This window comes from Oncorhynchus mykiss, chromosome 5 (genome assembly GCF_057628025.1).
Source record: "Oncorhynchus mykiss isolate SJ-2025 chromosome 5, ASM5762802v1, whole genome shotgun sequence".
NCBI classification, from domain to species: domain Eukaryota; kingdom Metazoa; phylum Chordata; class Actinopteri; order Salmoniformes; family Salmonidae; genus Oncorhynchus; species Oncorhynchus mykiss.
Window position 1 is genome coordinate 57,397,501 of NC_143026.1, and position 26,660 is coordinate 57,424,160.

Sequence of the window (26,660 nt, forward strand, 5' to 3'; positions counted from 1 at the left end):
GAACACCCTGCCCTCACCAGGCTTCGAGAAGAGCAACGCAGGCCTCAGAGTGGGTCAGTGGCACACAGATCCTTAAGAGTGATAGCCAAATGTATATTTGGGTGGAAGTCCCCAGACCTGTGTCTTGAAGGCCCATAGTGACAGAATCAACAATAACCTGTTGTTCTCTTCTACCACCTCTAGCAGTTAGCATAATTATCATCGTCCAAATTCATGAATGTTAACAGCGGTACTGATGTTAGCAGAGCTGCATTGCAGGCAGAAAATTCCTCAAAAACACTTCAAACTAAGTTCCTTAGTTGGTGCAGGGATTATTTAAGCATGAACTATTTCCACACGTACAGTAGTCTCAAAGCCGCAACTGTTTCTGTTTGCTGTAACATGGACAATACATGTATATTGTATTGCATTGTATTCCATTGGGCACTCGGGCTTGATTACCAGCGGTAAACATACTCACCAGAGGCTTGATGGAACTACCAGAGCATTGGAATATTACTGCAAAGAAAACATGGATGGGGACTTTGCGAGCATAGACACTAGCAAACAGTTTGAAGTGTTTTTGAGGAAGTTTTGGCTTGCAACATAGCTTTGCTAACGTCGGTACCGCTAATGCATGAATTAATTTGGAAAATGCTATTTTTATTCTAACTCGTGGCAGAAGTAAACAATGGATTATTGTGGTTTCTGTCAATATAGGCCTTCTGACACAACTCAAGGTGGGGATTCCTCCCAAATATAGATTTAGCATAAACTATCCCTTTAAGCTCTTTAGTCAAAAGGTTAGCCATGGTTAGTTCAAAGTTATCCATGGTTAGTTCCAAGTTATCCATGGTTAGTTCCAAGTTGGCCATTAGTTATCTTGCTGATATCTACCGACACAAACTATTATGACTGTTTAAAAAAAAAAAGGTGTTTTAATTCATCCGGTTCGAAGGACAAGTAATTCAATATACGGCTCGAAAGACCAATAAGCCTTTTTAACACGTTATATCATGCTTATCTGGCAGTAAAGCTTTGTGAAAAATGCGTTGTTTGAATGACGTGAATAAGGTACCGCCTAGGCCCACTCTTCTCCCATACGCTGCTGTTGTGTTCCGTGCCCTCAGTCTCAGACGGTATGGACCATTCACACAGTGAACTCTAAGTCGACAAGAGTACAATGAGAAAATATTCATTTCTACTCATACCCTGCTGTGTTGTCGTGGTTGTGGTGGTGTGTTCAGTGTCATTCAGCCTGCTCCACCTCAGAGCGGGTTACATCAACTACGTCCAGGCAGAGCACCAGGGGACTGAGCCCACCGTGGACCAGCTGGTGATCAGTGTGAGCGACGGGAGGCACAAGTCTCCCCCCATCCCCTTCTACATCGTCATTCACCCCACCAACGACGAGACTCCCTCTCTGGCGCTTAGCAACTTCACTGTAAGTTGCCTCAAGTCCACCCATCTAATGCTTTTAAGTCTTTGGCCGTGTTTAAGTACTTTGGAGAAATGCCCCCTGGGTCTAAAGCTGTGGAGTGGAATCTTTGCTTTTGCATATCCAACCGTGTCAGACCAGGGGTTACCTCAAGGGAGGGAGAGAAGGAAGGAGGCATTTCACAGTGTTCACGCATGTCCCATGGTCTGCGACGCCGCCTTCCCTCTTTTCCTACGATGCCTCCTCCATCTCCTCATGCCATACCTGCTTAATTTCCTTTCTTTCTTTCCCTTTGGACTCATCCTCCTCTTCCTCATCCCTCTTTTTCTCCACCAGGTGATGGAGGGAGGGATAAAGGAGCTGAGTCCGGCCATTTTGAACGCGTTGGACTTGGACGCCCCGGTGGACATTTTGACCTTCACAGTATTGGTTCCCCCAGCCCACGGGACCCTGCTGAACGGGATCTATGGAACGGAGTTGAGCCGCTATAAGAACATGGGCCCCAAGCTACTTCTGCAGAGCCTGATGGTACACACCTTCACCATGGAGGAGCTCAAACAAGGTGAGACACTTTATTTTGATGTACAGTGGGGCAAAAAAGTATTTAGTCAGCCACCAATTGTGCAAGTTCTTCCATTAAAAAGATGAGAGAGGCTTGTCATTTTCATCATAGATGCACTTCAACTATGACAGACAAAATGAGGAAAAAAATCCAGAAAATCACATTATAGGGATTTTATTGAATTTATTTGCAAATTATGGTGGAAAATAAGTATTTGGTCACCTACAAACAAGCAAGATTTATGGCTCTCACAGACCTGTATCTTCTTCTTTAAGAGTCTCCTCTCTCCTCCACTCGTTACCTGCATTAATGGCACCTGTTTGAACTTGTTATCAGTATAAAAGACACCTGTCCACAACCTCAAACAGTCTAACTCCAAACTCCACTATGGCCAAGACCAAAGAGCTGTCAAAGGACACCAGAAACAAAATTGTAGACCTGCACCAGGCTGGGAAGACTGAATCTGCAATAGGTAAGCAGCTTGGTTTGAAGAAATCAACTGTGGGAGCAATTATTAGGAAATGGAAGACATACAAGACCACTGATAATCTCCCTCGATCTGGGGCTCCATGCAAGATCTCACCCCATGGGGTTAAAATGATCACAAGAACGGTGAGCAAAAATCCCAGAACCACACGGGGGGACATAGTGAATGACCTGCAGAGAGCTGGGACCAAAGTAACAAAGCCTACCATGAGTAACACACTACGCCGCCAGGGACTGAAATCCTGCAGTGCCAGGCGTGTCCCCCTGCTTAAGCCAGTACATGTCCAGGCCCGTCTGAAGTTTGCTAGAGAGCATTTGGATGATCCAGAAGAAGTTAGGGAGAATGTCATATGGTCAGATGAAACCAAAATATAACTTTTTGGTAAAAACTCAACTCTTCGTGTTTGGAGGACAAAGAATGCTGAGTTGCATCCAAAGAACACCATACCTACTGTGAAGCATGGGGGTGGAAACATCATGCTTTGGGGCTGTTTTTCTGCAAAGGGACCAGGACGACTGATCCGTGTATAGGAAAGAATGAATGGGGCCATGTATCATGAGATTTTGAGTGAAAACCTCCTTCCATCAGCAAGGGCATTGAAGATGAAACGTGGCTGGGTCTTTCAGCATGACAATGATCCCAAACACACCGCCCGGGCAACGAAGGAGTGGCTTCGTAAGAAGCATTTCAAGGTCCTGGAGTGGCCTAGCCAGTCTCCAGATCTCAACCCCAAAACAGCCCCAAAACATCACTGCTCTAGAGGAGATCTGCATGGAGGAATGGGCCAAAATACCAGCAACAGTGTGTGAAAACCTTGTGAAGACTTACAGAAAACGTTTGACCTCTGTCATTGCCAACAAAGGGTGTATAACAAAGTATTGAGATGAACTTTTGTTATTGACCAAATACTTATTTTCTACCATAATTTTCAAATAAATTCATTAAAAATCCTACAATGTGATTTTCTGGATTTTTTTTCTCTTTTTGTCTGTCATAGTTGAAGTGTACCTATGATGAAAATTACAGGCCTCTCTCATCTTTTTAAGTGGGAGAACTTGCACAATTGGTGGCTGACTAAATACTTTTTTGCCCCACTGTATATGTCTGAAGCACCACTATATTCCAAAATGTATTTGCCTTTAGGGGACCAAGAATGATTTAAACAGAATTTATTTGAATAATCGTGTACAGTTTATGGTCGAAATATTTCAATAAACTATACAGGAGCGTAAGGCTTACTGTAGGCCTGTCTTTTGTTTCATGCACCTGGAAGAATTGTTGTGCACTTTGTTAAGTGCATGTTATTGAACTATAGTAGGGCAGCAGTTGCCTTCATGTATCACTGTGTCTTCGTTCGGTTTATTGCCATATGTTTACTAGTGTCGTTTGTCAGTCTATGCCTTTCTGAGTTTGAGGTTGTTGGGTTGTTATTCGGGGGGGTACAGGCATTACATCCAACTACAAGGCCAGCCTGCCCCTTCCTCCCCCTCCGCTCCCCCAGCCTGGGCTGTGCCTTCCTTCCAGAGGGCTGTGCGTTGTGTTGTCGTCGTTGTCGGGGGTCAGGCCCCTGCTGAACAGATGCTCGAGACAGAGGTCGCAGAGCGCCCGTGGTGCTGCTGCTGCCTCCGCTGCACACTGTCCTTCCAACTGCTCTCTCTCTCTCTCTCTCTCTGCTGCTGCCTGCACAATTACCTCACAGCCACTGTGCACTCTGTTCAGTCCCTGAGCACACACACATACATGCACACACACATGCAAGTGCATACACACACGTACGCGTACACAAGCATGCACGTGCACATACACACACGCACATTCCTTGTAAGCAGCAGACTCATGGAAACATACAGGACCAGTTAAAATTTTGGACACCTATTCATTCAAAGATTTTTCTTTTTTTAAACTATTTTCTACATTGTAGAATAATAGCAAAGACATCAAAACTCTGAAATAACACATGTTTAACACCAAAAAAGTGTTGAGTAAATCAAAATATACGTTATATTTTAGATTCTTCAAAGTAGCCACCCTTTACCTTGATAACAGCTTTGCACACTCTTGGCATTCTCTCAACCAGCTTCACCTGGAATGCTTTTCCAACAGTCTTGAAGGAGTTCCCACATATGCTGGGCACTTGTTGGCTGCTTTTCCTTCACTCTGCGGTCCAACTCATCCCAAACTATCTCAATTGGGTTGAGGTCGAGTGATTGTGGAGGCCAGGTAATCTGATGCATCACTCCCATCACTCTCCTTCTTGGGCAAATAGACCTTACACAGCCTGGAGATGTGTTTTGGATCATTGTCCTGATCTGTCTGTTACTTGAACTCTGAAGCATTTATTTGGGCTGCTATCTGAGGCTGGTAACTCTAATGAACTTATCCTCTGCAACAGAGGTAACTCTGCATCTTTCTTTCCTGTGGCAGTCCACATGAGAGCCAGTTTCATCGTCCTTAAGATGTTCCGTACTGACTGACCTTCATGTCTTAAAGTAATGATGGACTGTCATTTCTCTTTGCTTATTTAAGCTGTTCTTGCCATAATATGGACTTGGTCTTTCACCGAAAAGAGCTATCTTCTGTAAATCACCCCAACGAGTCACAACACAACTGATTGGCTCAAACGCATTAAGAAGGGAAGAAATTCCACAAATGTACTTTCCACAAGGCACGCCTGTTAACCTGTTAATTGAAATGCATTTCAGTTGACTAACTCATGCTGGTTGAGAGAATACCAAGAGTGTGCAAAGCTGTCATCAAGGCAAAGGCTGGCTACTTTGAAGAATCTCAAATATAAGATACACTTTGATTTAACACACTTTTGGTTACTACATGATTCCATATGTGTTATTTCATAGTGTTGATGTCTTCACTATTATTCTGCAATAGTACAAATAAAGAAGAACCCTTGAATGAGTAGGTGTGTCCAACCTTTTGACGTGTACTGTACATGTAAGCAAAGTACCAGTTCCAACTCATATACAGCTCCCTACAAGCAGTACCGACAAGCATCAGTCAACTGAGGAGCCCCAGCCCAGAGAGAGAAGGACAAACACTGTGGGCCACAGAGACAGACACATGCAGCTAGGGCCACAGAGCCCTTAACACCCTAGCCTCCCTAAACCTAGCACGCTCAGATGAGTCCTCATCCTGAACACACGTCAACAACACCAGATCCCCTCCCTCCCCCTGCTGCCTGGCATGGAACAATAGGCCAGGCGAGCAGGAGAGACCTGTCAGAGCCATCCACCAGGGCACCGCAAACAAGGAAGTGGGCGTCTGCCAAGAAACCACATTACTTCTGCCTATGCGGCCTTTATGGACTGCGACCTGTGCCAACGCATTGATTCAAAAAAAGTCCTGATCTAAGGAGAAATGGAGGAAAAACAGGAGGAGGAGGATAGAGGAGGACAGAGGAGGACCTATTCAAGGATGTAACTTGATTCCCAGTCACTCATTCGACTGGAGGTCACAGGGAGATTAAACATACTCCGCACCCGCCACATGTGCTGTACAGGTTGTGTGTGTTGACCCCTGAGTCCATACCCCCCCACCCTCACCGGGTCCCTTCTGTCCCAATCTGCCACCTCCCCCATCCCCAACTTCCCTTCTCTCCCTCCCACCATTCCTCTGCAGCAGAGGTAACTCTGGGTCTTCCTTTCATGTGACGGTCCACATGAGAGATAGTTTCATCATAGCACTTGATGGTTTTTGTGACAGCACTTGATGGTTTTTGTGACTGCACTTGAAGAAACTTTCAAAGTTCTTAAGATGTTCCGTATTGACTGACCTTCATGTCTTAAAGTAATGATGGACTGTCATATCTCTTTGCTTATTTAAGCTGTTCTTGCCTTAATATGGTCTTGGTCTTTCACCAAATAGGGCTATCTTCTGTATAACACCCCTAACTTGTCACAACTGAACTGATTGGCTCAAAGACATTAAGAATGAAAGAAATTCCACAAATTAACTTTTATCAAGGCACACCTGTTTATTGAAATGCATTCCAGGTGACTACCTCATGAAGCTGGTTGAGAGAATGCCAAGAGTGTATAAAGCTGTCAAAGGCAAAGGGTGGCTACTTGAAGAGTCGCAAATATAAAATATATTTTAATTTGTTTAACACTTTTTTGGTTACTACATGATTCCATGTGTTATTTTATAGTTTTGATGTATTCATTACTATTCTACAATGTAGAAAAATAATAAAGATAAAGAAGAACCCTTGACTGAGTAGGTGTGTCCAAACTTTTGATTGGTTCTGTAGGTGAGCAAGGCTTTAGCTCAATCTGTTTGGTTTGGCTTCTTCAAAGACCGCAGCAATAGTGAAAATTGCCCGTGTGTTTGTGCGATGAGCCCAATATGATACTGTTGAAAAAACTAGTGGAATATGTGATGCGCTGAGAGCACTCCTTTTTCGCAACAACATATTACAGTTCTTGGAAAAGCCAGTGTCTCATTTCGACCACATTTAAGTTTTTAGTAGTAATGCTTCAATGTCTCTACCCTAAAAACACACATTTACACACGTTGCTACTCTATTTACACCGTGACCGAACATCCCAGCCCAAAACCCAACCAAACTGTCCTCCCGTTCACCCTCTCCCACCGTTCTCCCATCCTCTCCCTGACTCTTCCCCTCTTGGCCCCTATCTGCAGGAATGAGGATCATGTACATGCACGATGACACGGAAACCCTGAAGGACTCGTTCACTGTGCAACTGACAGATGGCCGCCACACAATCCAGGGGACCGCTCACCTCCGTGTCCTACCAGTCAACGATGAAAAGCCCCGGCTGCTAAAGTAAGGATAAGAAGAACGCCCTGGGAGGAACACTCGGAGCCAAGAAGGGGATCAGGGAGGGTTGGGTGAGAAAGGGAAGGGAGTTGGAGGAAGGGGTGGAATGAATGGTGGGAGGGAGAGAAGGGAAGTTGGGGATGGGGGAGGTGGAGGATTGGGACAGAAGGGGGGTGGTGAGGGTGGGGGGGTATGGACTCAGGGGTCAACACACACAACCTGTACAGCACATGTGGCGGGTGCGGGAGTATGTTTAATCTCCCTGTGTCCTCCAGTCGAATGAGTGACTGGGAATCAAGTTACATCCTTGAATAGGTCCTCCTCTGTCCTCCTCCTCCTGTTTTTCCTCTATTTCTCCTTAGATCAGGACTTTTTTTGAATCAGTGCGTTGGCACAGGTCGCAGTCCATAAAGGCCGCATAGGCAGAAGTAATGTGGCTTTTTGGCAGACGCCCACTTCCTTGTTTGCGGTGCCCTGGTGGATGGCTCTGACAGGTCTCTCCTGCTCGCCTGGACCATTGTTCCATGCCAGGCTGCAGGGGGAGGGAGGGGATCTGGTGTTGTTGACGTGTGTTCAGGATGAGGACTCATCTGAGCGTGCTAGGTTAAGGGAGGCTAGGGTGTTAAGGGCTCTGTGGCCCTAGCTGCATGTGTCTGTCTCTGTGGCCTACAGTGTTTGTCCTTCTCTCTCTGGGCTGGGGCTCCTCAGTTGACTGGTGCTTGTCGGTACTGCTTGTAGGGAGCTGTATATGAGTTGGAACTGGTACTTTGCTTACATGTACAGTACACGTCAAAAGGTTGGACATACCTACTCATTCAAGAGTTCTTCTTTATTTGTACTATTGCAGAATAATAGTGAAGACATCAACACTATGAAATAACACATATGGAATCATGTAGTAACCAAAAGAGTGTTAAATCAAAATGTATCTTATTGTTGAGATTCTTCAAAGTAGCCACCCTTTGCCTTGATTACAGCTTTGCACACTCTTGGTATTCTTTCAACCAGCTTCATGAGTTAGTCAACTGGAATGCATTTCAATTAACAGGTGTGCCTTGTTAAAAGTTAATTTGTGGAATTTCTTTCCTTCTTAATGCGTTTCAGCCAATCAGTTGTGTTGTGACAAGTTAGGGGTGGTATACAGAAGATAGCCCTATTTGGTAAAATACCAAGTCTATGTTATGGCAAGAACAGCTTAAATAAGCAAAGAGAAATGACAGTCCATCATTACTTTAAGACATGAAGGTCAGTCAATGCGGAACATTTCAAGAACTTTGAAAGTTTCTTCAAGTGCAGTCACAAAATCCATCAAGCGTTATGATGAAACTGTCTCTCATGAGGACCGCCACTGGAAAGGAAGACCCAGAGTTACCTCTGCTGCAGAGGAAAAGTTCATTAGAGTTACCAACCTCAGAAATTGCAGCCCAAATAAATGCTTCACAGAGTTCAAGTAACAGACACATTTCAACATTACTAAAGGACACCAATAATAAGAAGAGACCTGATTGGGCCAAGAAACACAAGCAATGGACATTAGACCGTTGGAAATCTGTCCTTTGGTCTGATTTGAGATTTGGGGTTCCAACCGCTGTGTCTTTGTGAGACGCAGAGTAAGTGAACGGATTATCTCCGCATGTGTCTTCTGTAGATGTCTTCACTATTATTCTACAGTGTAAAAGAATAAAGAAAAACCTGTGAATGAGTAGGTGTACCCAAACTTTTGACTGATGCTGTATACCTTCCCCTCCTTTGGTCCCCAATGTCTCTGTGGCCCTCAGTGTCTTTGCTGGGGATTGAACTCTATAATAATGTCTCTCTCTCGCTTTTCTCCTCTCTTTCTCTTTCTCTGTCTCTGAATGGCCCCTAGTATGTTAATTTGTGTCTCTGTGTTTCTGACCATATGGTGCATCTTCTCTGTCAGAAATGCAGGAGTGGAGGTGGACTGGATGGACAGGAGGGTGATCTCCAGTGTGGTGTTGGAGGCAGAAGACCTGGACACTCCCACCAGTAAGCTCTACTACATCCTCACTGCTGGGCCCAGGTTTGGCAAGCTGCAGGTCAAGGTTAGTGCAAAGCAAAGCCCCTCTTCAAATGATACGCAGAAGGGATTTATATCAAAATACGTATAACGCTATATATACTGTAATTTGGTTCTTCCACTAAAAATTTTGAGCTTAAGCCGTGACCGTTTGTGGTAGATGGTGGCATTCTGTCATTGCACCACACTGCCACAAGGGGGAGTTAGAACGCTGATCTATCGGTAGTCTAAATTGTGGCAAGAAATGTTCTTTCTGTTCGTAAAATTGACAGCTGTGCCATATAGATTGCAAAATAGCTGGGAAGAGATTTTCGATGTACCGATTCCATGGCACATGGTTTATGAATTGACACACAATTTTCCGTTCCTCTGGACAGCCCTAATATTAAAAACAGTCAAATGCATTCTCTCCGTCGCTCACACACATTTTAAACATTTGGATAACAAAGCATTTAAAGGCTGACATTGGTTGATTTTAATACTTCGGACACCCAAAATTCTAACTCCACCCATAACGTTTGGACTTTTAAACATACCCAGAAGGCATGGATTATTATAACCCACTGCAGGCCTAAAACCTATGGGGGCAAACAACGTTTCCATGATGGGCTATTAGCAGGACAATAGACTCTTCAACCTTTACAAGAGGATAGATCGGCTAGGTGTGAAAATAAATCCCCCCCAATTTACAATGTATTAAGTACTCTAAAGTTTTTTATTTCTAGCTACAAACATCATGCATCTGCAAAATGTTATGTAAAGCATTTACTGTACAGTATTTCTTCATTAACATCTTTATGCTTCTGTTAATAAAATAATGATAAAAATACTCTTTCAAAATGCAGATGTTTATTTCAACGATCAGCAGGACAATAGACTCTAGCTGAGTTTAGGGACTTTAAATATATTAATGGATCCATAACGAATTACCAAGGGAATAAATGTCACTGAAACATGAGACTGGTCTTGATAAATCATTCAGATTTTTATTTGGAAATGTTAGGATTATTTTGCTCTTCACTATCACAATTAAACTATTAAAAAACGTTCAAATGCATTCATGAATTAAATCGATTTAGCCGACATGTTGCGGTTCATCTGATGTAATGAATATGAATTCCCCCCCCCCCCCCCCCCAAAAAACAACCTGTAAATGGAATACAATGTAAAAATGTGCAGCATACAGTCTAGACCAGCAGTTAATTTATTTAAGCATTATCTTTAGCATTATTAGGCCTACTTTACAATATTGTAGTCTACTGTACCTATTCATTTTCCTGGGTTTTCGCATTCGGCGTAACACAGGTCGAATAGCACTGTCCGTGAACATAATCCCCAAGTCTAACAGTATTTTACCGACATTTTGATTTATTCAAGGCTCCTTTCTCTTCTCTGTGCTAGAGTTCTTTTAAAGAATACAAAAGAAGCCATGCACCCTTGATGGGCTATCAGCAGGACAATAGATTCTTACAAAGTCCACCAAATGCATTGTTTTCTAACCACATCTGGATGGATCCATAACAAATTACTATGGGAATAAATATCACTGAATGACAGAAATATTGGAATAAAGTAGGCTAATGAAGGCAAGAAATTGTTGCTTAATGGATCACCCGAAGTCATCCAATTGTTATAATAGGATTTGAAGCAATAGCCTTTCTTTTTAACTAGGCAAGTCAGTTAAGAACAAATTCTTATTTTCAATGACGGCCTAGGAACAGTGGGTTAACTGCCTGTTCAGGGGCAGAACGACAGATGACCTTGTCAGCTCGGGGATTTGACCTTGCAACCTTCCGGCTACTAGTCCAATGCTCTAACCACTAGGCTACAATGCCGCCCCTTCCCGCGTGTGGTCAACTATTTCAGCACCATTTCTGCACTGCTCTGAGACAAGCATGGGGACTGGTCAATGAGATTTTTATTTTCTCTGAATCTTCGTTTGGGTATTGGTTAGCCTACAATTAGGGTGTGGAAATGTTAGGATTATTTTGCTTTTCACTCGCAGTCACTTAGTAGCCTACTCCCGGCCGGTCACGTTGTACAGCGCCATATTTTCCTAATGGAAACCTTGACTGTTTTGGTTTTGTTTTTCTTGGAATAGAAACACCATAATATTAATCAAATGAATTAAGCAAAAATTCTTAAAATCAATCCCATATACTACAGTGCCTTGCGAAAGTATTCGGCCCCCTTGAACTTTGTGACCTTTTGCCACATTTCAAGCTTCAAACATAAAGAAATAAAACTGTATTTTTTTGTGAAGACACAATCATGAAGTGGAGCAACATTTATTGGATATTTCAAACTTTTTTAACAAATCAAAAACTGAAAAATTGGGCGTGCAAAATTATTCAGCCCCTTTACTTTCAGTGCAGCAAACTCTCTCCAGAAGTTCAGTGAGGATCTCTGAATGATCCAATGTTGACCTAAATGACTAATGATGATAAATACAATCCACCTGTGTGTAATCAAGTCTCCGTATAAATGCACCTGCACTGTGATAGTCTCAGAGGTCCGTTAAAAGCGCAGAGAGCATCATGAAGAACAAGGAACACACCAGGCAGGTCCGAGATACTGTTGTGAAGAAGTTTAAAGCCGGATTTGGATACAAAAAGATTTCCCAAGCTTTTAACATCCCAAGGAGCACTGTGCAAGCGATAATATTGAAATGGAAGGAGTATCAGACCACTGCAAATCTACCAAGACCTGGTCGTCCCTCTAAACTTTCAGCTCATACAAGGAGAAGACTGATCAGAGATGCAGCCAAGAGGCCCATGATCACTCTGGATGAACTGCAGAGATCTACAGCTGAGGTGGGAGACTCTGTCCATAGGACAACAATCAGTCGCATATTGCACAAATCTGGCCTTTATGGAAGAGTGGCAAGAAGAAAGCCATTTCTTAAAGATATCCATAAAAAGTGTCGTTTAAAGTTTGCCACAAGCCACCTGGGAGACACACCAAACATGTGGAAGAAGGTGCTCTGGTCAGATGAAACCAAAATTGAACTTTTTGGCAACAATGCAAAACGTTATGTTTGGCGTAAAAGCAACACAGCTGAACACACCATCCCCACTGTCAAACATGGTGGTGGCAGCATCATGGTTTGGGCCTGCTTTTCTTCAGCAGGGACAGGGAAGATGGTTAAAATTGATGGGAAGATGGATGGAGCCAAATACAGGGCCATTCTGGAAGAAAACCTGATGGAGTCTGCAAAAGACCTGAGACTGGGACGGAGATTTGTCTTCCAACAAGACAATGATCCAAAACATAAAGCAAAATCTACAATGGAATGGTTCAAAAATAAACATATCCGGGTGTTAGAATGGCCAAGTCAAAGTCCAGACCTGAATCCAATCGAGAATCTGTGGAAAGAACTGAAAACTGCTGTTCACAAATGCTCTCCATCCAACCTCACTGAGCTCGAGCTGTTTTGCAAGGAGGAATGGGAAAGAATTTCAGTCTCTCGATGTGCAAAACTGATAGAGACATACCCCAAGCGACTTACAGCTGTAATTGCAGCAAAAGGTGGCGCTACAAAGTAGTAACTTAAGGGGGCTGAATAATTTTGCACGCCCAATTTTTCTGTTTTTGATTTGTTAAAAAAGTTTGAAATATCCAATAAATGTCGTTCCACTTTATCATTGTGTCCCACCTGTTGTTGATTCTTCACAAAAAAATACAGTTTTATATCTTTATGTTTGAAGCCTGAAATGTGGCAAAAGGTCGCAAAGTTCAAGGGGGCCGAATACTTTCGCAAGGCACTGTATGTTCTTAAAATATATATTTTAAATTCTCTAGTACAGCCAATATTAAAAACAGTCAAATGCTTCTCAAAGATGCTCTCTGGGGGTCAAACTAGCACAAACTAGCATTATTGGCCACAATGGCTGACACTTAAATAATGTGCCATAGAATTCTGTGGCAGCCCGCAAGCTGTGCTGCAGTATGACGTGACTTGTACGACGTAACTTTTAAAGGAAGAACCACTATAGCATCCGCAGATACATCTGATGTTACCCTCCTGACCTACATCTAACCAGGTGTAAAATTAAAATTTGAATGTGTTTGTGTATCCTCTTCCCTTTGTGCAGACAGAAGCTGGCTGGACAGACATTGGAGCGGGTCAGAACTTCACCCAGGAGGATGTGGAGTTTAACCGCTTGTGGTATGCCCACACTACTGGCACCGGGTTCAAAGGTCATGACAGCATCCGTTTCACCCTCAGTGACCTAGACAACGAGTCCCCTCCTCAGAGCTTCTTCATCTCAGTACGCACCATCCAGAAGGGTGAGGACAGGACAGCCTAATGGGCACAGTTTCAATGTTATGATGAGTTCTTGCTTAAATACTTTAAGACAAACAAGCACACAAGTTTTTTTTCAGGAAATTTGTCTTGAACATTTTGAGGTGGACCATCTCTTCCTCTCTGGAGGAGCCTCATCTTATCAGCAATAATGTAACTACTTTATTAATCACATAACACATAGTCGCGTATTGTCTACAGATCTAGCATTACGTAGCACTTGGTTGGCCTAGACCTAGACAGGGTACAGCACTCAGCTACAGCACTACCCAACAGTATACCACAACAGTACACCTTGTTAACCCACCAAGACACAACAACCTGGGTGGAGCAAGGCAAGGCAGCCATTTTGTGCCTCAACGCACCACACATGCATCAGCAACGTCCCAAAACAAACTTTCTCCAGCCGCTGCATCTTGGCCATGTATAATTGAATAGGTGGCTTTCCCTATAGCCAGGCCATCTTTTCCAGTTGGGTGAGCATGACATGCGAGGCAGAGAGAAGCGAAGAGAGTTGAGGAGAGGGAGTGCAATCAGGGGTGCGCTTGGCCCTCTTGGCTCGGTGCCCTCTGATCCTGGAGGAGCGAAGGTGAGAAAAGCCCACACACTCGGCACCGCAGGAAGAGCCACCTCGGAACGTGAATAATTGAAGGATGTAGGGAGTGAACAGACGTAGAGTTTTGGTTGCCTCTGCGGTTTTCTTGTTGTTGTGTCGTTGTCATCATTGCTTGCTCAAGTCACTGCCAGGCTTTTATTGAAAACATACCATTCATACAGGTTTTTGGTGCAGTTCATATTGTGCCGGCCTATCGAAGCAAGTGCAACTAAAATAAGCTGACAGTCCCTGATATCGGGCACTAAAATGCTTATTTGATGTTTATAATACACTTTTTTTTATCGATTTTTAAACTCAAAGAGTAAATAAATGAAGCCTTGATACATGTAACAGTATAATAGATGCAAAAAACTGCTATTGCTTGACCTAAATGACTATTCTCCTGTGTCCAGGTGACATAGTGCTGGTCACCAGGCCGGTCACCCTGATGGAGGGAGAGCGGCTCATCCTGACCACAGACATCCTACTGGCTACGGACGGGGCTGCCAGACCGGGGGAGATGCTCTACACCGTGTCCGTCCCGCCCAAACACGGACACGTCCACGCCGTCCAGCGTCCTGGAATGCCGTTCCTCAGCTTCTCCCAGCTGGACGTGGCGGCCCAGCGTGTGTGTTACACCCATGACAACAGTCACACGGCTGAGCAGGACTCCTTCAGGTCAGACTAACACGTTGTGGTGTTTTGTTTCATTTTGTATTTTTTGTTGTTGGACATACAAGACTTAGGGGCAGATACAAACGTTTCTTGAAATAGTGTATTGTCCATTTTCTTCAGACTGACACCTTAGTGGAATATTGGATGATTGAATTTAAACCTTTCCTCTTCATTCAGATTTAATTGGATGTGTGTCTGGCTCAAATTTCAGGCACGATTATGTTAATAACAATAAAATAATAATATCTCCTTTTGACTTAAAAAATATTGCATAAAATGTCTGTTGATTTTAACTGAATAAGAAAGATTTTTAGTGCCTGCCCAAAATGTATCACACAAATTCGGACGGAGTATTTGAGCATCAAAAGAAAATCTGCAAAAAAAATGAAAAGTGTGAAGAGATGAGAGCTCTGCTACAGTATGTTTATGTGCCTCTTCCAGCCAATTTGGCAGGAGGCTTGGGTGGATAGAGAGATGGCGGGCGTATGGCTGACCTGTCCTCTCCTCTGTCTGCTCTCCTCTCCGTCCCTCGTGTGTCTGAGGACGCTGGTTTGTCACCCAGAAGCCTGGCACACACAAACACACACTCATAGAGAGAGAGCCTGGCTGTGTTTCACCTCAGGGTCAGCTGGGAGCCAGGAGCCTTTCTGCAGCCAAGCCAGCCGAGGTTGAGAGGAGATGAGAGGGGGGAGCGCTTTAGTGGGGGCACACACACTGCCAATGCTCTCTGCCAAAGAGGGAGGTGATAGCCGTCCAGCATGGGGCAGCAGTACTGGTATTTCTTAACTGACACATTGAACCCAATAGAGCAATCAGCCATGTTATCTACCCGCTTCTCAGCACTCAAATACAAACTAACCACATCCTTAGATCCAAAGCATCCATCTATTTAACTGTGACTATTTCTACTGGGTTCTACTTGGTTCTGGTCAAACCTATGTGTATGAGCGCACGCTGTATTGGTGTGTGATACAGAATGTTCCATTTGGAGGGGGACTGGTGGCAGTGTGTGATGGCAGCGGTTGGCGCCTCAGATGGGGCCACACCTGAGCACACACCTGTGCGTCAGAGCAGGGGCCTGGCCCAGGCCCCAGGCAGAAGGTGTTTTCTATGCCCCCCTCTTCTGGTCACCGTGACAGCGGATGATGAATGGGCATTATTAGGAGAATGATAATGCCGGCTGGCATCGGTTGCCATGGCGGCCAGAAAAGGAGTGTACAGAGTACAGACAGGCATCTCTGGGAACAATTACCTAGCAAATATGGGACAGATGTTGCACCGGTTTGGCTTAGAGAGGGGGACCTGTGTGTGTGTGTGTGTGTGTGTGTGTGGTGGCCAGTGTGTTGTTCGTGGTGGCTGGTGGAGCCTAGGGCAGTTCTCAGCTGCAGGGCTGTGTGTGTGAGAGGCAGATTGACTTGGCAGAGGGTTGAACGAGGGCTAAAATCTGTCCACACACACACACACACACAAACCACTGTCCCCATTTCAGCTCCAGTACATTGTCACTGTAGCATGTGGTGAGCCATGGACTAGTCTGTGAGCACACAACAAGACTCAACCAGCTTGAAAATGGGAAAGGGGCCCTTATGATTGACTTATTGCCTTTTTAAATTGGATCTGTAATAAAGCTAGCCTCATCAGTGAATAATGTGATGAATTTTATGTTTTTAGATCACTGAGATTATATTAATTTTGGTAGTTATTTTTCAATTCTGTAGCTAATTACTTTCTATCATACAGATCGTGTTTGCCAGTGGCATCATGCAAAAAATGGCCCGATTACTTATTAAATTTGCACACTTTCCCCATCCATCTTTTGCTGTTATACAAGCTGTCCACGAGTTGGCATCTGCCCTTTGAACTGTACCTCTGTCTCCTGTGTTTTAATGGACACGTCACCGCAGCAGCCCACAGCAAAACCACAAAACCCAACTACGTGCCTATATAAATGTATACGCCTAACTACATGCCAATAACCAAACTTCATCCATCCACTTTTCCATTTCCTCCCCACAGCTTCGTCGTCACCAACGGCATCAGCTCCCGCAGCGGCTCCCTGCACTTCACCATAGAACACAGTGACCGGATCCCGCCGTCCCTCAACCGCAACACCGGCCTCCAACTGACAGAGGGAGCGGTGAAGTCCATCACACCAGACCACCTGGAGCTCACCGACCCAGATACTGCTGTGGGGAACCTGAGCTATGCCCTCACCCAGCCCCCGCAGTACGGCAAGCTGCTCCTCAAGGGGTACCCACTGACATTACCTTGTTTTACCCAGACTGATATCAACAACATGGACCTGGCTTACCAGCACTACCAGGGCAGCCTGGCCCAGATTGACAGGTTTAGTCTGATGCCGTCTGATGGTACTAACAGAGGATACCTGGAGTATGGACAGCTGAAGGAGGAGCCGCTGGTCTTCACAATACAGGTGGGCTTTACTGGTTTTTATACTTCGGCAAATCTTGTATGCCAGGGACGTAATTCTGATCTTATTGGTCTTTTGACCAATCAGATCAGCTCTGAAAAAAGATCTGATTTGACTGGTAAAAATACCAATTAGTAAAATAAATCAAAAATCAAAAAAAGGTTGAAAGTGTCTCAGAATATAAGCGCTGATCTAGGACCAGTTACACCTTTTAGATCCTTATTATACAATGCTCCCTCCCTCACTCCAGTCCCGAACGGCTCCAGTCCCCTAAGATCTTCTCATTTTGATTTCCTTTTTGTCTGTGTACTGTAACTCAGCTTTTAGCTGTGAATGTGTTCAAGCTGAAATAAACCTTGCTATAACATACACTGAGTGTACAAAACATCAGGAACACTTTCCATGACCGACTGACCAGGGGAATCCAGGTGAAAGCTACTTATTGGTGTCACTTGTTTAATCCACTTCAATCAGTGTAGATGAAGGGGAGGAGACAGGTTAAAGAAGGCTCTTCAAGCCTTGAGACATTTGAGACATGGATTGTGTATGTGTACCATTCAGAGGGTGAATGGGCAAGACAAAACATTTAAGTGCCTTTTGAATGGGGTATGGTAGTAAGTGCCAGGTTTGAGTGTGTCAAGAACTGCAACGCTGCTGGGTTTTACACACTCAACAGTTTCCCTTGTGTATCAAGAATGGTCCACCACCCAAAGGACATCCAGAAAACTTGACACATCTGTGGGAAGCATTGGAGTCAACATGGCTTCCTGTGGAACGCTTTCGACGCCTTGTAAAGTCCATGCCCCGATGAATTGAGGCTGTTCTGAGGGCGAAAGGGGGTTGCAAACTCAATATTAGGAAAGTGTTCTTGCACAGTGTTTCTGTGCACTCAGTGTACATGGACATGAAGGACCTGATCCTAGATCAGCATTCCTACTCTCAGACGCGTTGTGAATATGAACCCAGGCTTCTAAGCATACAGTGTCACCAGACATACAGTACACAGATGTACACGTTTGCGGCTTTCATTTGCAACGGAAATAAAGTTTAAAAGGGAGAACAAAATGTTAGGGAAATAAAGGGATGGAAAGATGAATAATATCCAAACTACCAATCATGTATCTTCTTCTTCCCACAAGCAATGATTTCACCATGAGCTATCTTTGTGGAGGTATTCACTCAGACAGGGAGAGAGGAGAGAGTTAACCCAGGCCTCCCTACAGTGTTGCATACTAAACTGTCAGCCTGCTGGGCTGTTCTGGCCAGGTGGATGAGGCTGCTGCTGTGACACTGTGTTCCTCGTGCCTCCCCTCTCCTGTGGCCCGCCATGCACTCACATATTCTAGAGCTGAACCCGGTCAGCCAGGCGGATAACTTGCTGGCCAGCCCACCCTGCCATGGGCCTCAGTGTGTGTGGGTGTGGGTGGGGGTCGTAGGCAGGCACAGGTGAGGCAGCCTGGCCAGCAAATGTCCCCTTCGGTCTAGAGAGACACTCTGTCTGTCACTTGGCTAGAGCCGCGCTACGCCACCGTGAGCTAAACAACGCAGGTCCGCTCCTCTAACTGCTCAACCTCTGGCCCCGTTAAGACTGTACCATGCGTTCAGTACAGTGGCACTAGCATCATGAATAATATCTACAACAGACCTCACAAGTGGAGGACCCCCGAGGCTATAGTACAGGTAGTGCATGATAACATGTTCTGTAAATAACTATCACTTATATCCTTAATATATTAGTCCTTATTTCTCTATAATTCTTCTCTGTATGCAATCAGAGAGGACTTTATTTGGGCCAAACAATGTCCAAATTTTTTCTGTCTGATGTTTTACAAAAAATAACGTACCAGAACACAATACGCTTTTTTAAATAATTGCGTCTATGAAGACTTGCTGTCTCCTACAGTGGAATTAAGATACTCAACGACCAAACGGTCATTTTGTCATGAGACGTAATCAGAGCACCCTCTTCTGGCCTATTGATAGAAGTGCGGGTGACAGTAGATTTACTGTGGTCACTATCACTGGTCATGGAGACCCACACAGTGTGCAGGTTTTTGTTCCAGCCCACCTCTAGCACACTTGATTCAACTAACCAGCTGATCACCAAGACCTTGATCAGTTTAATCAGTTGTGTTTGTTAGTGCTGGGCAGGAACAAAAGCCTGCGCAACATGTGGGTCTCCAGGACCAGTATTGGCTGAAAAGATTTGGTATGGGCCCTCAGATCCTCAAAAGGTTCTTACAGCTGCACCATTTAGAGCACCTTGACTGGCTGTATCACTGCTTGGTACGGCATCTGCTCGGCATCCGACCGCAAGGAGCTACAGAGGGTAGTGCGTACGGCCCAGTACATCCTGCCATACATGACCTCTATACCAGGCGTGTCAGAGGAAGGCCCTAGAAATTGTCAAAGACTCCAGCCACCCAAGTCATAGACTGTTCTCTCTGCTAATGAGCACGACCTTGTCCACCTCTAGGTGGAGCATGTGGACAGGAATCCCCCCAGCCTGGTGACCAAGAGGATCCCCAGTACAGTGGAGAACCTCTCAGGGGGACCAGGGGACAAGCAAGGCATCTACATCACGTCACGTGACCTCCAGGCCTCTGACCCCGACAGTCCCACCCAGGAACTGGAGTTCACCATCACACGGCCGCCTCACTTCGGCTACCTAGAGAACTCCCTCACCGGTAGCTCCTTTTCTTCGAATTGTATCAACTTTATAGATAAACAGAGGGGAAATTAGATTAATTACTTCCATTTTTGGTGATTACATTTAAAAAAAAAATGTTTTACTTGAAATGAACTTAATATACTTACCTGGGTATGTTGAGTGAGAGGTGGTAGGTTTTGAGGATATTGTGTGTTCAGTCAAATATCTAGATTGTACCTTCAAGAAAGGTGTATAGTACATGTTACAGTCTTGTGGATACAAAGCACATATTGGTGCCATTTGAAAGTACAGTACCTGACAGGAAATGAGCTTGAGTAGTAGTGAATACATCCGGGTTATAGTAAAGTGTTCTGTAGTTGATGTGGGCACTGTGCAGTGTGGTGACAGCTTTTCCCCCGTTCTTTGTGTTTGCCTAGGGGCGTACATCAAAGGACGCTTCACCCAGAGGGATTTGGAGCAGCGCGCCGTGCTCTATGTCATCCCCACCGACATGGAGGTGACAGGGGACAGCTTTGAGTTCCGTGTCACTGACCCCGCGGGAAACACCATGCTGCCGGAAATGTAGGCTTTATTCCATTGGTACATACAGTATTACCCTCAACTACCTCGTAACCCTGCACATTGACTCGGTACCGGTACTTCGTGTATATAGCCTCGTTATTGTTATTTTATTGCGATATAATAAAAAATAAAACAATTTAATCAAATATTTTCATACTTTTTAATTCTGCATTTTTGGGAAAGGGCTGGTAAGTAAACAGTTCACGATACAAAAAAGGTTGAGAGACACTGCTTTATACTACATAGTTACATTTGGAGGTGGGCAATTTCTATGCACAGTTATAGTGGGTACAATAGACCGATTCACACACAGCTTAGAATCTTCCCAAATGTCATGACTGATGCCATGTAAAAAAAAAAGAAACTGTTCCCAGGTCTGTACATACTGTATTGTCAATGGTATGACAATGATACTCAGAGTTGGCTGAAGCACATACAGATGGAACGAGGATAAAATAAAGAGGAGTCTAGCCACGCTTGACCTCTCCTGTTCACTCTTGACCGCACCTGTGGCCTGTCTTGCAGACTGCAGCTGACTTGGTCTCGGGTGGAGCTGTCGGCTACGTGTTACCGGGTGTGTGAGAACGCAGGCATGCTGCAGGTGCAGCTGACGCGCAGTGGGAAAAGCATGGACCCGGCCTACATTGCTATTCAGGTGCAGTAGAGTGGTGTCCTGAACACAACTCACACCAGTCAACTGAACAGCCAAGCTGTGGACTAGAGCAGCTAGGGTCAAGGGTTAACAGTCCTACTCACTCATATTGAATTGACCTTGAAAAACAATGTCTGGTGGCACAGTTGTATACGTTGAATTGAATGGGACTTGAATCTAAGTCGAAGAATGTCAACCCCTCTTTCTCTGTTTTCAGGTGGAAGATGGTACTGCCAAGGTGGGGAAAGATTTCACCCACAGCACGGCAAGTCTGATCCAGTTCGATCCAGGTCTGTGATGATCCACATCAAAGAGTGGCCAACCCTGCTCCTGTGTGTGTGTGTGTGGGGGGGGGGGGGGGGGTTTAGTTGATATACCTATAATAATGTTATTAGTTGATATGGCTACCTCCTCTTCTCTCTCCCTATATGACTGATTAGGAGTCAGCGTGAAAACCTGGAACATTTACCTGAAAGACGACGGCCTGGAAGAAAACCATGAGACGTTCACAGTGATTCTGAATGGCCCCAAGAACACTGTTCTGGGTCAGAGGAACTCAGCCAGTGTGGAGATAGTGGATCCTAGAGGAGGCGAGTTAAGAATGATTCAGTGATTGGTTATATAATACAGTTGAGGGCTGCGTTCTGATGCTCTGTACTCGGACTTGCTGTAAGCCTTCCTAGGCAGCAGAGGGTGCATGTTGCCTATGGTTAATTAGGACATTTGATATACTCATGCAGAGTGGTTTTTAAATGTCATGCATGTGTGATGTCTGAGATTCCTTATGACAAGGAGGCCCGACCTGAATGTGCCCAATCCAGGGTCATGTTCATTAAGCGCCGAACGGAAGAAAGCAGACTGAAACAGGAAGGAACTACGTGGAATTGTCCAATAAGAAACGCTCATTTTTATTTTACACTGCAAAACAGTTTGAAATGTTTTCCGTTGTGTGCCCTAATGAACATGACCCTGGTTTCGCTGTCGCTCTGTCTCGCATTCTCTCTCTACAGGAATGTGTGACCCAGAGGACCTGAGGGCTGAGGCAGATGAAAAAGGAGTACCTTCAACCGCTCACGTCCCCCAGTCCCCACAGCTAGAGGAGCACGTCACTGACATTGAAACAGACCTGCTGTGGGAGGGCCGCCCCCATCCACCAAGGGGGGACGTGCCCAACCGGAGGCCCTTCCTTGACTATGGGGATGGAGAGGGGGAGCCCCAGGATCAGGCTACTCCGTTTCACAGCCAGGCCACCAGACAACTCAGACTGCAGAGCAGCAGCAACAGTAACAGCAACAGTCGCACGGTGAGCCTCCGAGTTTCACCAAGTACTTGATTGGAGCCCAGCACAACGATTACAATCAACAACACAATGTTGACTTTTAGCATTTATTTTTTGAGAAACTGATGTTAAGCTTTGGCGGTTTATTGATATTCAAATGATGTCTGCGGAAGAGAGTTGTCGAAGCCAGGCGTAAACTTGCAATTTACCATTGATTGGTTGTGGAATTTCTCCTGAAGGGAATATGTCAAATTCAACCTAGTGGTTTTATGAATAGTGCCAGCATCTATACTGCATGTTAGCTATGTCTCTCCTTTGTGATTCTAGGTCCTTCATGCAGGTGTCAGGAGAAAGAGTGAAGAGAAAGTCTGGACGGTAAAGACTTTTCCATATACTGTAAACCTCACAACTTTGGAATGAGAGCGGTCAGTCCACTCCTGATAATTGCACTCGCTACCTAAGAGCAATATACCTTTCCAGTCCAAATGTCTGAACATTGTTTTGAATTTCTCATGATAACGGCGTGCTCTGGTTTAGTTCTCATTGCCACAAACAGGGTCAAGCTGTTGCATTTATCAGGGAGTTGACTGTATATATGTGTCACCGTGTGTCACATTTTATTGTGTCCCCACTCTCCACTAGTTCCATGCACTCACCCCACTGAGACTAGAGGAAAGGAGGCTGCCGATTCCAGAGCCCATCCCCCAGGTGCACCCGGACCTCCAGGTGATCCCCATCTGGAGCTGGTCTGGCCACAGGGAGGTGAGGGTGGGGGATGCCCCCCGGGATGATGCCCCTGTACCCTCGCCCAAACAACACAAGGCTGGTCGACAGCGCAAGGTGAGGGCATTGTTTTAACTAAAGGGGAGCTAGTGGGGTACTAGTCCTGCCATGCAGCTCCCCAGGACTGCTGCCCAGAAATATTAGCCCACAGAGAGAAGCACAAGATTGAACTTCACTAAACTTTCTAGAGCAGTGGTCACCCAACCTGGTCGATCGTATTTCAAGGCATTCCTAGTCGATCGCCAAACATTTCAGTTAAAAAACAACGATAAAGCATTGTGTTCCTATTTTTTAAACAATTTTTCTCAGGCTGCTGACGGTAGGTGCACCCAAGTCAGCTGCCCTGGCCCTGCGAACCGGATATGTGAACGATTGCCATTTTGAACCATTTCATGTGTCTGAAGGTTCAAACTCTTCCTTTGCACAGGACCCAGAGAGCAAATCAAGTGCACTTTAGGTTTACCGCTGGCCAATCGGATGGCTCAGATTACCGTGTCTGCAATAAAGTAGCAGGCATAAAAGAAAGCTACAGAGAAGTTGATACTGTGAGATTTGAAAACGTTTAAAACCATGACTAGAGAGAGACTGTCAATGTATACAGCAACGAGCTGCTGTTTTTATGAGTGAGTTCATGTTTAAGTTCTTACTCAGCACTGTCAACATTTTGTATTCAACACTTTAAAAAGCCATAAAATGCACATTCTTCCTATTTCCACTCAGCGCTACAACAAGCAGTGCAGCGGTAATTAATGAGTAGGAAAGTGTATCTATAGGCTTACGTTGTTATTATTAGCAGCTTGGGTCATTTTTAATATTGAGGAATATTTCACTTTTCTCTGTTCATGTGAGTAACGACATGAATTTGTGCATGAGGCAAAGATAATGCGGTGTGACTCGAGTTTTGCCATCAGCTGGAAGACTGTGCCCCTTTTTGGTCAGTGTCAGTGGAGGAAAGGGAGAGTGGAGGGACGTTAAGAGACAGACCCTCAGTCTGCTGTTCTCTCCCTCCGCTGAGACTGACCATCTGATGCAGGCACCATCAGCCCAATAAAATAAAAAGCAAATTATTTAAATGTATGCTCACTCAGCTGTGTACAATAACGGATCTATTACTAGTGTAATCATATAGCCTACCTCAAATTTGAAACATTTATGTTTTTAAATGGCCTGAACAACAATATATTGGCAGGGCAATTCATGTAAAGCCAATATGCGGTAATCATGTATTGGCAGTGGTGTGTATTCTTGGATGCCAAGGGAAGCCAGGCTTCCCAATTTTTTTTTTACCAACAATTACTTTTTTAAAAACATTTAATCATTTCTTTCATCTCTCTGTTTCATCATTTTCCTTCAATTCGCAAGAGATTGAATGTATCTCACAGGAGAAAGCATCCGAGCGAGCGAAACAGCGCCCCCCTCTGTCTCTCTACGTGTAGGCCATCTATCTGATGTTGTCTGGTCCAAATGAGTATGACATTGTTGCCGCCCCTAGCATTGAACGCAAGGGAAGCCAGCAAGCATCTGGCCTCCTTTGACAAAAAAAGTAGGCAAAATGAGCCAATCAACATTGAGCTAAACTAAGCGAGCGCAACTGGGGAATGGTCCTGGTGCACCTAAAAAAAGTGTCATGGGAAGCCAGCTTGGATTTGGCGATTCTCCTATCAAATCCTTTTGAGAGCATGTCATTGACAGAAAAACTTGAATTGTAGCATCTTGTAGCTATTTTCTCTTTCCTAAATTAGCCATGGATGGAGATAGGGATTTGGACTCATGGTTTTACTTAATTCTCCGTACTGGACAATGATGATAACGTCAATTCTGATCCAACCATTAATTCATACACTCATACACTGGGAGGATGGAAGTTTAATATGTAGCTAGATGTAGAAGGCTAATGTTAACTAGCTAAGGTTGCCTATGACTGGAATTTAGGCTAGAGAGCAAACATTTTAACCAGGTAGCCTAGGACAACAAAAACTAAAAGTGTGTAGTGTTTGACAGAGTGATATACCATTTCATCAACATGAAAGAGAGGAGGATGGCATTGGCTTTTCTCTACAGGTAGGGTGAGTCAACATGTTTTTCTACTTGCACGAATGCACACACACACACACACACACGCACACACACACACACACACACGCACACAGAAATCAGAACCTGGACAGCCACATAATATTTAGCTTACGTTGATTGGACTAAATAGTTTTTGGTATCTTTTAATTTGTCACTGTGTTGGACTAAGCTGAGGTGATTTGATAATGTTGAAATGGCGCTGGAATAGTGGAGGCCGCTCTTGTTTTCTTTGCGACTTGCGGTTACCCTCTGTGGTTTTAAATCAATAGTTGTTTAGGGGTCCGAAAATGTGGGAAACATTAACTTGCTTGACCACGCTGTAGGTCATGTAACTAACTGTCTGTTACTGTACATGCAATATGCTTTGTGGACTTCACTGGACAGAGGTCGCTATTTGGGTTTTGTGGCAAAACAAAGGTGTGGTTTAATGTATTCTGCCACTGTGTATTCTTATTGTCTCGGCCTTTAGGCTTATACATCACGGTCGCAAAGCATATGAATTAACCGATTTTTTGAGCAAACAACACAATTTTCACAACACAGGTTGTAATATGGCTTTTATTTGGCGTGGTGGATGGCTTGGCTTCCCCAGTAATTTTACCCACGCACCGCTACTGATAGATGGATAGACGGCGCCGGAGGAGATGGCTGACGTTTTACGGGCTCCTAACCTATTGTGTGTTTTTCCACGTCATTTGGAACTTATTTTGTACATAATGTTTCTGCCACCGTCTCTTATGACTGAAAAGAGCTTCTGGATATCAGGATAGCGATCACTCACATCGTACTGGACGGAGATTTGTTTCTTTAACAAGTCGGAAGCTAAAAATTTACTTCAGACACCCGACAAGACCCAAATCCCGTCATTCGCATGAAGAAGAGATGGAGATATCGGGGACGTAGGTCGGGGTGCCTTGTAAGGATCCGACTGCGAGTGAGTAATCCCCCTCTACCATCAGTCCTATTAGCCAACGTGCAATCATTGGATAATAAAATGGATGTTCCGATCAAGCCTATCGTACCAACCGGACATTAAGAACTGTAATGTCTTATGTTTCACAGAGTCGTGGCTGAATGATGACATTTATAGCATACAGCTGGCTGGGTTTTCGGTGAATCAGCAAGATAGAACAGCTGCCTCCGGTAAGACAAGGGGTGGCGGTCTGTGTCTATTTGTAAATAACAGCTGGTGCACGAAATCGAATATTAAGGAAGTCTCGAGGTAAGCTGTATCCCACAGTATCTCATGATAAGCTGTAGACCACACTATTTACTAAGAGAGTTTTCATCTATATTTTTCGTAGCTATGTATTTACCACCACAAACCGATGC

At 44.6% G+C, this 26,660-nt stretch overlaps 1 protein-coding gene across 2 annotated transcripts in view; it reads left to right on the forward strand.

Annotated features, from left to right (window-relative positions):
* The window catches only part of frem1b (Fras1 related extracellular matrix 1b), a 60,889-nt gene that overhangs the window by 26,773 nt on the left and 7,456 nt on the right, over positions 1–26,660 (forward strand). For both annotated transcript variants that reach the window (XM_036977890.2, XM_090235300.1), the window contains 16 exons: positions 1–53; positions 1,227–1,423; positions 1,754–1,979; positions 7,123–7,267; positions 9,183–9,324; positions 13,394–13,589; positions 14,614–14,878; positions 16,892–17,309; positions 19,783–19,993; positions 20,394–20,538; positions 21,064–21,193; positions 21,408–21,480; positions 21,631–21,780; positions 22,201–22,493; positions 22,797–22,844; positions 23,112–23,309. The exon at positions 1–53 is cut by the window's left edge and continues 133 nt beyond it. In XM_036977890.2, the coding sequence (XP_036833785.2) occupies positions 1–53; positions 1,227–1,423; positions 1,754–1,979; positions 7,123–7,267; positions 9,183–9,324; positions 13,394–13,589; positions 14,614–14,878; positions 16,892–17,309; positions 19,783–19,993; positions 20,394–20,538; positions 21,064–21,193; positions 21,408–21,480; positions 21,631–21,780; positions 22,201–22,493; positions 22,797–22,844; positions 23,112–23,309 (2,890 nt within the window). The remainder of the gene's footprint in view (positions 54–1,226; positions 1,424–1,753; positions 1,980–7,122; positions 7,268–9,182; positions 9,325–13,393; positions 13,590–14,613; positions 14,879–16,891; positions 17,310–19,782; positions 19,994–20,393; positions 20,539–21,063; positions 21,194–21,407; positions 21,481–21,630; positions 21,781–22,200; positions 22,494–22,796; positions 22,845–23,111; positions 23,310–26,660) is intronic.